At 38.6% G+C, this 18,878-nt stretch overlaps 1 protein-coding gene across 1 annotated transcript in view; it reads left to right on the plus strand.

The window, feature by feature from the left end:
- Window positions 1-304: 304 nt before the first annotated feature.
- SLC5A12 (solute carrier family 5 member 12) overlaps window positions 305-18,878 on the plus strand; it is a 51,583-nt gene continuing 33,009 nt past the window's right edge. The window contains exons 1-6 of the mRNA XM_047776119.1: window positions 305-911; window positions 8,551-8,616; window positions 10,117-10,168; window positions 11,544-11,611; window positions 15,277-15,431; window positions 15,550-15,690. Of these exons, the coding sequence (XP_047632075.1) occupies window positions 573-911; window positions 8,551-8,616; window positions 10,117-10,168; window positions 11,544-11,611; window positions 15,277-15,431; window positions 15,550-15,690 (821 nt within the window). The 5' untranslated portion in view covers window positions 305-572. The remainder of the gene's footprint in view (window positions 912-8,550; window positions 8,617-10,116; window positions 10,169-11,543; window positions 11,612-15,276; window positions 15,432-15,549; window positions 15,691-18,878) is intronic.

An 18,878-nucleotide genomic window follows, 5' to 3' on the forward strand; every position in this document is an offset into this window, starting at 1 on the left:
CACCCACTGCCTCAGGGAATTGCAGGTCCACATCATTCACCCTCCCTTACTCAGAAGGAAGACACCAGTGATGGTTGTGTTGGCATTTTACAGGTTCAGTTTCACAAATTAAAAACGCTGAGGTAGTGACCTTGTATCACTTCTTTGTTTCCCAGTAATGTTTAACCTTAAGTTGAAAAGAACATCCAGGAGGTTAAAGAGCATGTTATTATCTGGCAAGTCCATCCCACCCCCAGTGGTTATTAATTTCAGAACACACCTGAATTCCTTCTCTGTGGCAGATGTTTTAGTAAAGGAACGGATAGCTCCAAGCCTGGAGCAGATGTCAAGTTCACCTCTGTTTGTACCACTGCCCCCACCAGATTCTTCTTTGTCATCAGCTTTTGAGATTTTTGCCAAGTACCACTTGGTGTCTGAAGTGCTACACAAGTGCCTCTGGTCATTAATCTCTGCAGAGAATCTCAGTCTCCTCTCCTTGCAAAGCTTCTGCTGTACTGAGCTTGGCTTTGGGGAACAAATTCTGAGACCTGAGACCTGGTTGCAAGCAACTCTCTGGGGCCATACTTCCCAGCATGGAGGTGAAGAACTTTGCAGTTTGGGATTATGTCGTCTTTGCAGCCCTCTTCATTGTTTCCTCTGGAATTGGGGTGTTCTTTGCCATTAAGGAGAGAAAGAAGGCAACTTCGAGAGAGTTTCTGGTTGGGGGACGGCAGATGAGCTTTGGCCCTGTAGCATTGTCTCTGACAGCCAGCTTTATGTCCGCTGTCACTGTCCTGGGGACGCCCTCGGAGGTCTACCGCTTTGGAGCATCCTTCTTCCTTTTCTTCATTCCGTACACCATTGTCATCATCTTCACATCAGAGCTCTTTCTCCCTGTCTTCTACAGATCTGGCATCACCAGCACTTATGAGGTAGGACGGTTTCTTCCTTCTTCTTTACTTTGGGAGGAATGGCTGTTACCACGTGACAAAAGAAAAGTGTTATTCTCACTTTTTTTCTGTAATATGGCACATCATCTTGATGATAACACATGGTGATCAGAAGAACACTCACTTATTTTCAGGACAATTACACATCATGGGAAAAAGTATTACAGTGTTACTGGGGAAAGCTTAAGCTTTGAATATAGACACACCTGTTCTCACATCTGTAGAATGGAAATAACGAAGCCGATGAGGCTATTTCAATGATTAAAGGAGAACCTGTAGGTAAACACCTAATGCATTGCCTAACTTGTAGGAGATTCTCAATGAAAAGAGGGCTGATGTGATTACTTGTATTACTATTAATATCATGATTCTGAAAAGCAAGCAGAACATATATATCACAAATATTGTCATTTTTCGGCTAAGAAAACTGAGATACAGATAAATGACTTAAGATTGTACAGTGGATTGTATAGTTTTAATAAAATGGTTCTGTTACTACATTAAATTGCAAATATGTAATTGAGGAGACTGGAGACAGTACAGAGGACATACATGGATTTCATTGAATTTAATTTATAAAGTTTGTTGGCCTTTACATATTTTTTAAATTGTAGTACCCTAAAAAGAAGAAGAAATTAAGATTGTGTAAAGTATATATTTTGGGATTGTCTCTTTATAGAATTGGCAGTAAGGCATAGAAGTTAAAAGCATGAACTTCTAGACCCAGTCTGCTTGGCTTTGAATACTGGGCTCTGCCACTTAATTAGTTGTATGACTTTGAGAAAATGACTTACCTCTCTGTACCTGATTTTCACATATGTAAAACAGGAATAATAAAGGGGCCTATCTTGAAAGGATGTCTGTGAGCAGTAAATGAGTTATTATATGCAAATACGTTTAACAGAGTCTGGCAAATGGAAAATGCCAGAGAAGGGTTTTGTAACCTTATCATTATTGTTCTTGTTATTGTAACTGTCCCCACACTTATACCAATCTCTGTATGGAAGCTTGAATTTGTGTTTCTTTGGTCACCCTCCCTTTCCTGCTACCCATCCATAGATATTCTTACCAGGGTCTTTTAAAGTAGTAAAGACCAAAAGGGTAGAGCCCATTTCCCCTCCCCTTGAGTCTGTGATGACCTTGTGCCTTGTTTTGACCAGTAGAATGTGGCAGAAGTGATGTGTGAATGTGGAGCCCAAGTCTTATGGAGACTCATGAGCAAAAAGCTATTGCCTTTGCCTTCTTGGAATGCTATGCCAATACAGCTATGTCAGGGAACTGGTCTAGCTGGTCTAGCTTCTGGAGGATGAGTGGACACATAGAGGACAGAGGCACCCTGGCCAATAGCCAACACCAACCACCAGACATGTGAGTGAGGCCATCTTGCACTTTCTCACCCGGCTGATCTTTCAATTGATCGCAGCCCCATGAAAGCCCTGGGAAAACAATAGAGGAATCACCCAGCCAATCCTAAAAATTGTGAGAAGTATCAAGTCCTTAGTTTCTTAGTTTTGGGGTAGGCAATAGCCAACTGATTTAATTGCTTTTGTATGTAGTGGGATTTCAAGACTAATATATGCCATCTGTGCTGCTTTATCACTATTCTCTCCTGTGTCAAAGCATAAGGAATTGTTCTCACCCTCGTTATAAATTAGGCTCAGCTCATTTGCAATATCATACTTTTTCATTATCTCCACTTGGACAGTTTATAATTAGTTTCCTCATGTTGTCTCCACTTTGGTTAGAGTTATTTTCTTCCTTATTGTATCATACACTAATAAATCTGGTCTCTTATTGTTTACCCTTAACACTAGTTTCTGGGCTGGTGTCTATGTGCTTTCTCATTTTTCTTGGACTTCTTCAACTGAATAACTTCTGAATTACTTATTTATCTCTAATCCAGACTTTTTAATTATAATGCCAGGCTGCTATCTCTCTATGTCTTCTTTCATAGTGGTTTGCTGTTGTTGTTGTTATTTGTTTATTTGTTTTTTCTTTTTTTGTCTCTTTAGGGCCACATCCATGGTATATGGAGGTTCCCAGGCTAGGGGTCAAATTGGAAATTGGAGCTGTAGCCACCAGCCTATGCCACAGGCCACAGCCACAGCAATGTGGGATCTGAGCCATGTCTATGACCAATGCCACAGCTCACAGCAACACTGGATCCTTGACCCACTAAGTGAGGCTGGGGATGGAAACTGTGTTCTCATGGATCCTAGTCAGATTCATTTCACTGAGCCATGATGGGAACTCCTCCACAATGTTTTCTAAGCATTATAGATCATTATAGAGTACATACTTTTTTTTTGGTAAAATGCTTTCCTTTTAGTTCTCCTTAAAATTATATTTGTGTATTTTAGCAACCACATTTAAAATTTGAGAGGAGTTCTCTTGTGGCTCAGAGGGTTAAGGACCTGGCATTGTCACTGCAGTGGCTTGGGTTACTGCTGTGGCACTGGTTTGATCCCTGACTGGGGCACTTCCACAAACTGTGGCGTGGTCAAAATTTTTTTTTTTTTGAGACACTGGATGTGTAGGTATAAGACATTATTTTTTAGTATTATCTCAGTATAGTGAATAATGTGACAAAATATTTGTTGTAAAATAGATATTTAGGTGTGATGAGGCTTCAGCCAATGTTGTGAAGCTTCTTTCAGGTCATCGTAAGGATTGTTTTTTACTCTCAGTGAGATAGGTCATTATAGAGTTTGGGCAGGGGTGTCATGATGTGATTTGTATTTTAAGAGTATTACTCTAGGTGGATGTTGAGAATAATTGTAGAGTTTTTACTGCTGAGGCAGGGGGTCTATTTAGGAAGCTCTTGCTATAATCTAGTCAAGAGATGATGGTATTAGAGTGGAGACAGAGAGGATGATGCAAGTGAAGTTTTGCAAGTGGGGGAGAGGTGCCAAGATTCTTTAATGAACTGGATGTGGGGAGTGAGACACAAAGAGTCTAGAATGGCTATATATTATTTGGGCTTGAACCAGCATGAAAAGTAAGTAGACTTGTTATTTCCTGAGATGGAAAATAGTGCGGCTAGATTAGGTTTGGGGTTTTGAACATAATTGAACCTCATGGTAAATGTTACCTGTAGTATTTTTATTTTTTATGTATTAATTTTATTTATTTATTTATTTATGTATTTATGTATTTATGTATTTATGTATTTATTTTAGGGCTGCTCCTGCAGCATGTTGAAATTCCCAGGCTAGGGGTCTAATCAAAGCTAGAGCTGCCAGTCTACACCACAGCCACAGGAACACCAGATCCAGGCTGTGTCTGTGACCTACCACAGCTCAAGGCAATGCCAGATCCTTAGCCACTGAGTGAGACCAGGGATTGAACCCGAAACCTCATGGATACTAGTCAGGTTCTTTTCCACTGAGCCACAAGGAGAACTTCCTCCTGTGCTATTCTTAAATGCATCCATGAAGTGTGTACTTTTTCTATTGAACTTCCATTTTTACTTTCAACTGTAGTAACAGCTATACACCTATCAAAGATGGCCATTGGATGAGGAAGCAAATACAACTTTTTAGATGTAGAATTACAGCTTGAATAGTCTTTTGTTTCCTGGATGAGAAACCAGAGGCTTAGATTATAGAGGTGAGATAGTGGCAAAGCTCAAACTAGAATTCAAGGAGTCTTACTTCTGGTCCAGTTTTTTTCTTTGTGCATATTTTTCTTAATACCGTCTTTCTAGTTGGACTGAATTGACTAAATTTAGAGGAACTAAACTGAGATGATAGGAAAACTGACTTTTTCCAGCTTCCTTTAGCAGTTTCCTCAAAGCCTTCCCATTTTTCCAGAAAAATTTCCCCTTTGCTTTCCCAAATTTTCATATGACATCCAGTCCCAAAGCCAATACCACATATTTTGGAGTTTGTTACATTTCTCAACTTCTGATACCAATTTCTATATCAGTTATCTATTGCTGTATAACATACCACTGCAAAATAAGTTTCTTAAAATAGCAATTTTGTCTGCTTGCAATTCTGTGGTTCAGTAATCTGGCTGGAGCTCAAGAGGGTCTAGCAAGACAGTAAGGCTGTTCTACTCGTAGACAAACAAGCCACTCACCAACCTAGTAGCTGAGTGCCTTCCATCTGTGTGCCTTCCATCAGCTACTAGGTTGGTGAGTGGCTTGTTTGTCTAGGGGAGCTCAGATGGGATAACTTGCCTGGCTACACGTTGTCTCATCCACCAGTAGCCTATCTTGGGTTCTTCATGTGACAAGAAAAGAATCCTTACCAACAAGAGGATACAGCTCATTACGCAAGCAGTTTTGCAGCTTCCATTTATATCATAGTTGGTTGAAATATCACTGTCTTCCTTTGCATTCTTCCAGAAGCAAATCCTGAGACAAGGAGGTGTTGAGTGCAAGTCATCTGGGGGAGGGGAGGAACAATTTTATTAAACCATTGGTAGGCAAGTGGGACGTGAAACATGGGAAAAAGGGAAGCAAATAAAACATGTGTTTTTGAGCAGGTTATTATTGTGAGCAACTGAGGTTCAGTCTCACTGGGGATCTCTGGGAGATAGCAGAGAACCCATATCAGGCTTGTCCTGCCTGAAATGAAAATAAATGTGATTTTTTTTTTTTTTTGGCCAATTTCCTTTTGTTACTGGCTACAATCCAATGACAAAACCGCTTCTAGACTGCCCTGTGCAAAGGCTGAGACAAAGCCCTCGAGAAGATAATCACGGTATAGTTGGATGCTATCAACATGTACTGGAACTGGGAATGCCAATAAGCTACAGGGGTCACACCCACAGTGACTACTGTATTACCAACATCCCATTATATTCCTGTCCCTGGACTTGGCATTATCATACACTATGTCATTAAATCCTACAAGCAGTGATTTTAGAAAGAGGAAGCCACGCACAATAGACTTTCCTTTCCAAGGGCATATGATTTGAATCCAAGTTGTCCTCAGCAAAAAAGTTTTGCCTTTTTTTTTCCTTCCTATGATAGCTGAGATTTTTGGTTCCTCGGTGTCTTCCTTACCTCTTTGAAAATATTTTCCTCGGAGTTACCATTGTGGCTTAGCTGTACCAAACCTGACTAGTATCCCTGAAGACACAGGTTTGATCCCTGGCCTCGCTCAGTGGTTTGGAGATCCTGCATTGCTGTGGCTATAGCATAGGCTGGCAGTTGCAACTCTGATTTGACCCCTAGCCTTGGAACTTCCATATGCCATGGTGAGGCCCTAAATAAGGGTGCCCTCAGTCACACATCCACTAGGTGATTTCCCATCTCACAGTGCACCACCATCTGGAGAATGAGGGTCTGAAAAGAATGTGGTTCTTTCCTCAAGGTGAAGGGTTGAGCAGATAAATTGGGAAATGTGGCTTAGTGTGAAATTTAGTGACAATTCTGCCAAAAGGAGTCCCTTCTAAGGATTTCAAAGAAGGGCAAGCTTAAACCATCAAACACTGCTTACTTATGTATCATTTCTAGGAAAAGGACATATCAGTAGTTAAGTCCTGTTTTAATCAAAATGATTTTTCTTTAATTAGATGAGAAAGAACTACTACCAAGAACTACACCAAGATATTAAATCTTCAAGTCATATGCTACTTTTAACATTTATTTTTTTCATTCAATACATGTTTATTAGGCACTGGAAAAAATGCTAGTGTCTTCTGGAATACTTACTCAGGGATACCTTCTTGACCTACAATGATAAATCAGATCCATCTGTTTAGGGTGTCCATGGCTCCCTGTAGGCTTCTTCTAGTACATGGCATCACTGTAACTTTAATTGGCATAAATATGTTAATGGTCACCTCCTTTAATCTGTAGAATCCTTTGGGGCATGAACTGTATAATACTTGCTACCATTGTATGTCAGAAAGCAGTATGGAGGGCAAGTAATAAATATTTGTTAAACAGATGAATACATGAAAGATGAAGATAAAATGAGTAATATAGGACACTACTTACATCAGGGAAGGTAAGTGTGATAAACTGAAAAAAAAAATACATGTTCTTCCAAAAAATAGATAATAAATATTCTAATTCCAGGAACCTGTGACTATTACCTTATAGGGGAAACACACCCCCCACCCCCGGCAAAATTGATTAAATCAAGTGACTTGTGATGAAGAGGTTATCCTGGTTTAACTACATATGCCTTAAGTACAATCACATTTATAAGAGGGAGACAGAGAAGACTTGACAGACAAGAGAAGGCAGCGTGACCATGGAGGCAGAGACTAAAGTGATGAAGCTGGAAGTTAAGGAATGCCCACAGCCACCAAACTCTCCACAAGAAGTAAATGCTTCCCAAAGACCTCCAGAGGGAACAAGGCCCCATCAACACCTTGATTTTGGCCCCCTGGAATTGATTTTGAACTTCTGGCTTCCATAACTGTAAAAGAACCCTTTTCTGTTTTCCTAAGCCACCATGTTTGTGATATTTTGTTATAGTAACCATAGGAAATGAATACAGTAAGATATGCAAATCCAGCACTAAGTACAAGGTAGCAGGTGGTCACGTGCTGTAACATCCAGAAGAAGTTTAGTATAATGGCCCTAAGGAGCTCAGGGGAGAAAATAGGAGTAGGGATAAGAAGGACAACTGGGCTGTCCTTTATGAAAGGTGACTAAGAATTGGTGAATCACGGTGGGAGGAGGGAGGCTCTCTCACGTTGAAAAGTCTGCTTTACGCAAAGGAGAAGTCTAGAGAGTACAAAGCATGCTGGTGAAACAATACACCATGTTTTTATGTGGAGAATAAATATAGTGAAGTTTAATGGCTTCAGACAGGAAGGGTGTAGATCAGAGAGTAGAAGGTTTAGAATATCAAGCCTGTGACATGCATTTTGTTTTGTCAGTGATGGGGAATCATGGAAATTTTGAGGAGAAGCATGACATGACCAGAGTTCTGCTTTAGGAGAGTCAATGTGGCAGGTGTGTGGTTGTTGGAATGGGTGGGCAAGGCTTGGAGTTAGATCAAGTGGTGGGATACTGCCATGATCTGAGGAGTTAAATAAGGCCTGAACTAAACCTGGGGGCAGTGGGGATAAAAAAGGAAACAATGGCTTCAGCATATCCAGTAGGAAGACCCCTGGAGAGAAAGCCTGGAGTTCCTGTTGTGACTCACATGACATAGAGTCTGTGAGGAAGTGGGTTCGATCCCTGGCCTCGATCAGTGCGTTAAGGATCCAGCATCTCCACAAGCTGTAGTGTAGGTTGCAGATACAGCTTAGGTCCGAGTTGGTGTGTCTGGTATAGACCGGCAGCTACAGCTCTGATTCAACTCCTGGCCAAGAACTTACATATGCTGCAGGTATGGCCCTAAGAAGAAAAAAAGAAAGATGAAAGACTTTTTTGGGGGGTGTTTTTTGGTTTGTTTGTTTTTTGTTTATAACTGAAGCAGTAACAATTTAAAAACAAAAGCATTTCTCTTCTCTGACCATCATAAGAAGCTCGAGCAAAAATTGAGATTTACTATGTCTTTGACTTCAAATAATTCAATTTTTTCCTATACTTTTTCCAAGTATAGATAGCATAAAATCCAAGCACTAAACTTGGAAATACCAAGAAAAAAGAACTTTCTCAGAAGCTCCTCACCAACTCTTTGCATGTCCTTCTTTCTCTTCTTTGCAGTACTTACAACTACGATTCAACAAACCAGTTCGCTATGCAGCCACGGTCATCTACATTTTACAGACGGTAAGGGTTGAAGGCTTCGCAGAGGTGGATTGGGGCAGGGACAAGTATGGTTTTGTTTATTTCAGGGGGAAATTAACACAATTAAAGGACAGACTTCACACTAAGAAGGAGCTACTTTCTTCCAAGGATAGGACTTTTAAGATATGTGATAACATCAAGGGTTGTCCACATTTCACAGACCTCCATATATCTGTGCAAATAAGAACAAAGGTATATCATTAACCACCAAGGGGAAAAAAAGGGCATTGTCTTAAATTTACTTTGAACTTGTATTTAACCTGTACGAGTTGCTTTTGATATGAAATGGTCTGGTAACTGATGTTTTTCCTAACTAGCTAACTATGTTGAACCAGAAATATATTTGCCTTGCTGAAATTCACTTTAAGATGATACTCTCAAACCAATACCCCAAATTTTCCCTTATAGATGCCTCCCTTAACTTCCAGATTCTGGGGTGCCCCTTTGCAGCCCCAAACTTACCAGTGACACATCACGCATGGATTTCCTTGACCCATCAATAATTCTCTGCTGAAAGATAACCTTCTTCTCATTTCTTAATCAAAGCTCCCACTCACTGACTCAAGGATTGAAGAGGGGGAAAAGGAAGGAAACACTTCTTCTTGACCTGTCCCTAAATACTTGCCTTTTAAAACTCTGACATGGAGTTCCCATCGTGGCTCAGTGGTAAATAAACCTGACTAGTATCCATGAGGACACAGGTTTGGTCCATGGCCTCGCTCAGTGGGTTAAGGATACAGCGTTGCCATGAACTGTGGTGTAGACTGCAGATGCGGCTCGGATCCTGTGTTGCTGTGGCTGTGGTGTAGTCTGGCACCTACAGCTCCAATTCGACCCCTAGCCTGGGAACCTCCATATGCCTCCACATGCGGCCCTAAAAAGACAAAAAGGCTAAAATAAAATAAAACCCTGAAATTTAAAACCCATGAATTTCTAAATGGTGAAATTTCATTTAAAATTAAAAGAAACTGCACCCACTTCTGCCAGGGTAGTGGTTGCAGCTCTGGGACTTTGAGGATATGTCCATTATGGAGATCACCTATGTTGTTAGTTTTACCTACACTGTGCTTTCCTCAACAGATTCTTTCCATCTCTGCTCTAAAATCCATACTTCAGCAACCTGCTAAAATATGTTTGTGTCATGGTGATATGTGCTTGATGGGGTAAAGGAAGGGTGAATCAAAAACAACTTGTACCCTATTTCTGTATTCTTCAGAAATATACCAAATCTAGCCATAAAAATCTCAAAATTTGCAGCCATCTTCAAAGTCAAACTTCCCTCCTCCATCTAATGCTTATTATTCCTTTCACCAATTAGTTACAGTGGCCAATGGCTTCAAAACAAGAGTGTAAGGGAATGAAATGTTTGGAGGACAAGTTTAAGGAGAGGTATCCCTAAGGTCAATAAGGAATTTTTTTTAGGCAAGTTTCCTTTCCATATCACTCTTCTCACTGTACAGTTGATTCTTGTCTCTACCCCAGATTCTCTACACGGGAGTGGTGGTATATGCACCTGCTCTGGCCCTCAATCAAGGTGAGTCAGTAACACGCTGTTGCACATTTCACCATTTTTATGCCTGCATTCTCACCTTGAGAAATATACGTACAATTCTTGTTGGGGAGACTCTCCTGTGATTAGGATGCTCTGAATTATTGTAGTCATCACAACATAAAGCTCTAAAAATTGAACTTTGAGGAGTTCCTGTTGTGGCTCAGTAGGTTAAGGACCCAGTGTTGTCTCTGTGAGGATTCAGGTTTGATTCCTGGCCTCACTCAGTGAGTTAAGGATGCAGTGTTGCTGTGCTGTGCGTATGTCACAGCTGGAGCTTCGATTTCACTCCTGGCCTGGGAACGTCCACATGCTGCAGGTCAGCCATAAAAAGAAAAAAAAAATTGAACAACATTGAAAATAAGGCAAACACCAAGTTACTCGATTTTACCCACATGGTTGCAAATACCCGATTTGATTATTATTTGTTTTGTTTTCTAACCACTGAAGTAACAGCAATTTTTAAAATTTGAGGTACAATTGACTTACAACATTGTGTTAGTTTCAGGTTTACAGCAAAGTAATTTAGTTATTATATATATATTGTTATATACAATTCTATATATATATGTGTATAGTGTCAGATTATTTTCCATTACTGGTTATTAAAAAATATTGAATACATTTCCCATGCTATATAGTAAATCCTTTTGCTTATCTTTTTTATATATAGCAGTTCATATCAGTAATCTCCTAATTTATCCCTACCCCTTTCCCTTTCCGCTTTCGTAGCAATAAATTTGGCGATTTTGTACTGTATACACACAGCCACTAAAAAGCTCATCAACAATATATGGTTCTTTCTCAGTAATTTCATGAATAGATACTCCAAATACATGAATAAAATGTGCTTGTAGAATTTAAAATTTAAACTTGACCATCTTGAATGAATAGAATCCCAGGATAAAAGGAAAGAAAAAACAAAAGTGATATAAATGTCACAATGATATCTACAATATTAGAGGTCCTCAGTATTCAATTTCATTGTGTTATGTGTTTATATTGAAAAATATTTATTCATGGTCAATGTTTAGGTGGTTTCAGACTAACTTTGTTAAAAAAACAAACAAACAAGCAAACAATTGGTATAGAGATTGGAAGCTAAGCTCTGGAATCTTACGAGGTAAATTTTGGCTTTTGACATTACATGAAAATATTGGACTGGGTTGAGTGAGGTATAATAATGTAATAAAATAATTTTTATCAGAGGTGAGAAAATTTGAAATGAGGCAACTCTAATTTGCTTTCCATTTTCCCCAAAGAACACAGACAAAAATATTGTAACTTTTTCCTCATAAAGCTTGTTCTTTTACTTTCCTTAGAGAAAGTTCTTTCAATATATTTTTTTCTCCTTTCACAGTGACTGGGTTTGATCTCTGGGGCTCTGTGTTTGCAACAGGAATTGTTTGCACATTCTATTGTACCCTGGTATGTATCTAGCTGTAAAAGAGTGTTTAGCACTACCTCCTAATATGGGAGAAGGGAAAATTTCCAACAACAGGGCATCTAATTACAGCAGAAACTGCTATTCTAACATTAAACAGAAATATGCCAGCTTATCTATCACCTTTCCTTAGGAAGGTGCTATTGTTTGGTTTAAAATTCTTTCCAGTGTCAACCATTAGTAGAATTTGGGCTCAGGGCTCATTTGAGGAAGGCATGGCTGAGAGAAGGTTTTCTGACAGAAATAATCTCGTTTGGAGGCTAGGTGGCCGTACACAACTATAAAGAAAACAAGTGATTATAAATAATTAATAATTAATTAATATGCTCATTAATAGTGATTATAAACCGTAGGTAGTTTTTATGCTTCACTATTTACTAGTTGAGAAATACTAAATGTATGAATGAATGATCAAGGATGGATGGTATTTTGTAAATTTGAGGGATTCCACAGCTCATTTTTGTCTCTTACAGATGGATAAGCTTGGGTTACATTTAACATTTGGCTTTACACATACCCAGTTGTAACCAAGGAACCTAGGTGGTATTGGCAACATATATAATTGTTATAATCCATCTAGTTCAACAAATATTCACTGAGCACCTATTATTTGCCTTGTCTTGCAACAGGAATCTTTATTCTTCTGCGTCATTGGTACCAATGTATAGATGCCATAAGTAACCAACTAAGAATATGGCAATGGTTCCCAGATAGTTGAATTCTCATTCCTCCTTTATAGAGAAAAATAAAATGATTGATATATTGTCATATAGTAGACCATCCATGTATTTTGACATTACATGCATATCACCTATTTTTTAAAACATATATCATGATAATACATAATTTAAAAATGCTCTCATCTTTCTTTTTCATACTTGCACATATCACCATTTCCTTGTTCAACAAAGTTTCATCTTATTTTTTCCATTCCAATCTTGCTACCATAATTATATTCTAGACACATATCTCCTACTAAAGTTAAAAATAGGCTCCTGCTCCTTATACACTTGGCCATAGGTAACAGATTAGTAGCTCTGAGGTATATACCCAGAGATGGATAACTAGATGCATTGCTTAGGACACTAAAGGTAGACTTCTTAGCAATAGTAATGGAAGCCAGAAACAGTGGACTAATTATCTTCAAAGCATTGAAGGAAAACAAGTGTCAACTCTAACTATGTATTCAGCAAAACCATCTTTCAGAAACAGACTGTCAAGAACTAAGAGAATTTACCACTAACATGTCTTCCCCTGAGAAAATCTTAGAGGAAATTCTGTGGGCAGAAGGAAAATTATTCGAGTTTAGATGGAAGAAGCAACGACAAGAAAATAAAATAGTAAACATTTCATAAGCCTAGTGAAACAATTTTTGGTGCTTAAAGATAACAAAATTTTATAGTATGCTATAATTTATATAATACCCAATAATACAATTTGTAATGTAAATATAATAATACTTATTATTATATGTAATTTGGGGATTAAGGAAAATAATAACTTTCATTTGGACAATAGCATGTAAATCAGGAAGAGAATCATTAGACTTAAAATTTTATTATCCTTAAATTGTTGGAGATGAAGATATTTTAAAAATTCAGGCTCTAAATTAAAAATGCATGGCAAAATTTCAAGGAGAGTCATTTAAATGAAATAGTCAAAGTAGAAAAAGGGAATTAAAACAAAGCAATATAAAACTTCAACTGATTTAAACAAGAGGAAAAAAAGAAGGAAAAAAAGAAAAAGTAGAAGAAATAGAAACCAAAAACCAAGATGTCAGAAATTAGCCAGGATATTTGAATAATCACAATAAACAAAAACGAACTAAGTGTACTACCTCCTGGTTGATTTCAGTGCTTCCTTCCACCTGGCATGCTTCTATCAGCTTAGTCTTAAAACATCCATTTCCTCACACAACTTGACTGACCTAATTCTCTCCTTGCTTCCTATTACTCACAGGATAAAGTAAGCTTCTTAGCCTAGAGTTGAAAATCTTTGGAAAGGTGAATCAATCCAGCCATCTAACCTCTTCTCACCACACCTCTCTTCCACCCCTCCTCTCTCTAGCCAGGCAACTGGCTTCAGTGTCTCACCAAAACTGTGGCTTACTTCTCTAACACTTCTGCTCCTACTGCCCTCTCTTTACTCTGATAATCCTGTGTAGCATAGCTACGATAGCCAGTGGGAGAGGTGAAAGAAATGAGAAGTGATTCTTGCCATCCAGGAGTTTGCAGTCTAGTGACATCCACAGTAGAACCCAAATAGTACAGACTGATGAAATGCCTCAGTGACACTGAGGCAGGCAGGATTATAGACAGTGGTGTGGGTGGGTGTGTGTCTCTTGCTGTAAGAAGGAGTCGTAGAATCAGAGACATTTGATCTGCCTTTTGATTTACATTTGTTAAAGTGGTGATAAAGTGGTTTGTTCTTTTGCTCCAGGTCTAGCGGAAGTTCAGGTTTATACATATTTTTGCATAATCTATGTCAAGTAGCCTCTGAAAATTGAGGGGTTTGACATTTAGCCTCCATATCACTAAAATCCGATGTTGAGATTTGAGTTTGGAAGGCTTAACGTGTTTAAAGAAAATCAAAATACCACTACTAGGGAGGTGGGAGTGAGAGATTGAATATTCCTTATCAGAATTCGAAGAGAATATACAAATACAATGCATCTGGCAGGGACTTTAATGTCTGTTTCTTAAGCACATTTTAATTTTAATTATACAAAACATGATGAGACAATCCAATGTCTTCTTTCCTCTGAAGATAAAGATGAAATCTGTCATCTTTTCACAGAAGTTCTTGACACTCTGGAGGAGGAACCAGGAATGATAGTCCTATTTTTTAATGTTAAAAATACCACATCTTTACTTTCTCATAGTGGTTATTCATTTTCAGAGCACTTTTTAAATATATCACTTGATTTTTATCTATTTTAATTTTCTCATTCCACCTTCACCATGGTCCTAAGGGATTTTCCAGCAGCCTCTTTCTCTCCTCCTTTCTTCTTGCCCGTGTAGTCTCAACTACAATTATACACTGGAATCACCGGGGCGGGGAGGGGGGGGGACTTTAAAAAACACTTAGGACAAGGTCCCAGACCAGACCTTATTCAGAGGTCCATGAGATGGGTCTCAGAAGTTGGTTTTTGTTTTCAAATTCCCCAAGTGAGCTAAAGAGGATCCATATTTGATAACTGCTCTAACCTCTTGTCTAATCATTCTCTCCTGAGTTCTACTGTTAATTTCACCCTCCTGAAACCTTGGTGTGCTCACTTCACAATTTTGACCATCCTATATCTCTTAAAACCCCAGTCTCCAGGAAGGTCTGGAATCTATCATTCCTTCCTAGTTTTTTCCTTCTTTTTCAGTAGTGTACTATCTCAGTTTCCCCAAATTTATTCACAATCATTAAATTTCAAAAAAAAAAATCTTAAATTGTACAAGCCAGACTCAAGTGATTATCCTCAATTAACTTAGCATACAAAAGGTGTTAAGTGGCCATAGAAGGATAGAAGGGAGGAAAGAAGGATGGAAAGAAGGAAAGAAAGAAGGAAGGAAGGAAGATTGCATTAGCAGAGAAGTTGTGCAGAAACGGAAGAGTTGCAGGCTTCGTTTTTAAGAACTCACACCCCTTCTCTCCATTTCAGGGAGGATTAAAAGCAGTGGTGTGGACCGATGCATTTCAGATGGTGGTCATGATTGTGGGCTTCTTAACAGTTCTCATTCAAGGATCCGCGCATGCTGGTGGATTAAGCAATGTATTAGAGCAATCAGCAAATGGATCTCGACTAAAAATCTTTGAGTATGTCCAATGCTATTTTTTCTTGTTTTATGAAGAGTTTGCTGTATGAGCTCATAAACTAAAATAATATTTGGGCATCAAAGGAACATGTTTGTTCACCGCTTCTCTCTGCCTACAGCTTTGATGTAGATCCCCTCAGACGGCACACTTTTTGGACAATCTCAGTGGGAGGAACTTTTACATGGCTTGGGATCTATGGTGTTAACCAGTCAACCATCCAGCGATGCATCTCTTGCAAAACAGAAAAGCATGCCAAGCTGTGAGTTAATAAATATTCCTTTGTTTTTTCTCTGCCCTTCCTGGGTTCTTATTATATGCTTCCTACTATGTGTGTGTGTGTATAAAAGAAAGAAAGAAACACACTCATTTAATCCTTTCAACAAATTTTTTTTTTGTCTTCTTGCCTTTTCTAGGGCCACTCTTGTGCCATATGGAGGTTCCCAGGCTAAGGGTTCAATCAGAGCTGTAGGCACCAGCCTACACCAGAGCCACAGCAACGAAGGATCCGAGCCAGGTCTGCAACCTACACCACAGCTCAGGGCAATGCCGGATCCTTAACCCACTGAGCAAGGCCAGGGATCGAACCCACAACCTCATGGTTCCTAGTCGGATTCGTTAGCAACTGAGCCACGACGGGAACTCCTCAACAATATTTTGAGGCAGGCATCATTACTCCCATTTCAGCAAGGAAGTGACAGAACTGGAATTTGAACTTACATCGTAATGTCTGCCTTTGCTTGCCATCATTTACTGCTTTCATTTACTGAGAAATTAATAAGTGCCATGTATGATGGTGCAGAGATAAGCAGGCATGTATTTCTTACCTACTGTTTCTGTGATGAGATGGTTCATTCAGCATGTGGTCCCTCCAACTATTATTTTAATTTTGACAGATATATCCTAAAAGTTTCTAAGGAGAGGTTAAAAGAGGAAAACCCAAAGGAATGAAGCCAGTCATAATGGGGCTTTGGCTGTTTCCATCCCTGTCAGGATAACCATTCACCCATGTTACCAGGCCTGCTCACTCTGAAGGACTCCACAGAGTGACAATTTGCTAAGCCTTTTTCAAACCATTCTGCTCTATTAAATGGGGACAAAGGAAGTTATGCACTACATCCCCACCCCCTGCAAAACTGGCAGGAAAAGCTAGCATTGCATCAAAAATGGGCATTTCATACTCATGAAGCCAGGTGTACCCTGGCTCTCAGAATCAAACAGCCAGAGCCACTCAAGGTTCCCAGCAAAAGAGAAATTTATTGTAGCAACAGAGACAGCTCCTGCCACAGACACCAGAATGGGGTATGGAGATACCCTCTAAGAGTCATCAAGCAAGTTCTTATATATATTTTTCATGGTTCCTAAATATAGATCAAAGGAACATCTTGAAACCTTAAACATTCTTTAACTAGGGTTTCCCAAGACAGACATCCTGCAGATACAATCAGTTTGAAACTAGCCAGAGGAGAATAGTTCCTATTTATGGTTTATGGCCTGTCTGTAAGCAGTCTTAGTAACATCAGCAAGGTTAATTAGTATATGACCATGAGCTATCAAAAGTCAGCCTCATCCAGGAAGGCCTCTGGGCTACCTGTTAACCTGCCTAAGAAATACTATCATTCATTGCTGATGCTGAAGATTTCAGCCTCTTCAGACTGTCAGGATGCCTTTAACTTTTCTTGAAGAGTGAGAAACAGTCGCTATGAATATTTCCATAACTGATCTTAAAATGCTTTCAATGCACAGTCTCTTATTTAGACTGAATAAAATAAAAAATTGACTGGATGAGGTTCAACATTTTGTAGCTTGAATTTCAAAAGGGAATATATTACTTTCATAGTTCACACACCCTCACAAGAAAGACCTGAAAGTATTATCTACTATTCCATCAATTAAATGGTAACATATTTATATCTTGTTATGATAAATAAAATCGACAAACTCTCTACACATGGATCATCACTTTATCAAATAGTTCAATTACTGAAAAAGTATTTAAGATCAAATCAAATTTTGATCATAAAATTTATGTAAAATTAGAATTCATTTAAAATTCTGCTTTTAAAATAGAGTTGATGATATCTGATAAGAGAAGCCTCTTTAGGTGAAATAAATAATAATTTTCTGTTAAATCAAGGTCTTTTTCAATATTACGTGCTTGTGTTATACTATTTTTTCTTGTGACCATGCCTCATTTTTCCCTATTACTGTCATAGTATCTAAAAGTTAGGAAATGTGTCTTTTTATCAATGATGTAACTGGCTCAGTCTTAAAGACACGTCTGAAGTCACACAAGGATAAAATCTTTCATTTATTCATTCAATCATTTATTATCCAAAATAAAAAACTTTTATGTCTGCTCTATGCCAGCACTATTGTGTGTTCTGGGGACACTGTCCTGTGTTTGTTTGAGTAGGAGAAACATAATAAATAAATATACAATTTCAGTTAGGGATAAATGGTATAAAGTTTTAAAATGGTATAAAGAATAGGATCTGATGAGACAACAGGGAGTGATGTTTCGGATAAAGTTCAGGGAGGCCTCTCCAGGAGATGGATAAATTTTGTCTAAATGACAGAAGCAGGAAGTTCCATTGTGGCACAGTGGGTTGAGGATCTGGCCTTGCTGCTGCTCTGGTTCAGGTCATAGCGTGGGTTTGATCCCTGGCCTGGGAACTTCCACATACCTCTGGTGTAACCAAAAAAAAAAAAAAGGCAGAAGCAAAAGTACAGCTAATTCAGTTCACAGGTTCACAAGTATTCACCACTTAATGTATCAATTGTTTTCTCCAAAGGCTATGTTTAAATCAGTCCTCTCCAAACAAACACAAAGGAAAATTCAAAGATAAACATGGTAGGAATAGTCCCAAGGAAGGAATCTCAGAGATAAGACTGTCCAAATGTAAATAATTTAAAATAAAAACTTTCAAATGGGTTGATTTAACATCTTTGCTTCATAAAATAGTAATTTGATTTAAGGGTTTGCTGAAAGTCAGGTCCATACACCAAAACAGCAGGGGTTTTAGGGGACTTTGAAATGAATATGTGTCCTTACATTTCCAAGTGGATCTATCTGAATCCCTTCAGACAATGGCTGAATCCAAGGAAAGGCCTTCTGATGTTCTCCTAGTCCCTGCTCCTTGAAACTCCCCAGAACAAATTGTTTGTTCTCTTAGAGAACCAGTGTAAGGTCAGCCAACTTTCAAGTCTTGCCTGAGATTTAGAAAATATGTAATATTTTAACTTTCAAAGGACAGCAACAAATACAGAATAACCATAAGGCACTACACATGCACTCAAACTGAAATCAGACGTGTCTATGTGATCTATGTATTGCAGAATAAAAAGAATTGCTCCAGAGAATATGGGTAAAATGACCTTAGGTTTTTCATACTTTTGCCTTTAAAAAAAAAAAAAGCAACTGAACTTTAAACTTCGTCTAAATTAATC

Source organism: Phacochoerus africanus, chromosome 4, assembly GCF_016906955.1.
Source record: "Phacochoerus africanus isolate WHEZ1 chromosome 4, ROS_Pafr_v1, whole genome shotgun sequence".
Taxonomy (NCBI): domain Eukaryota; kingdom Metazoa; phylum Chordata; class Mammalia; order Artiodactyla; family Suidae; genus Phacochoerus; species Phacochoerus africanus.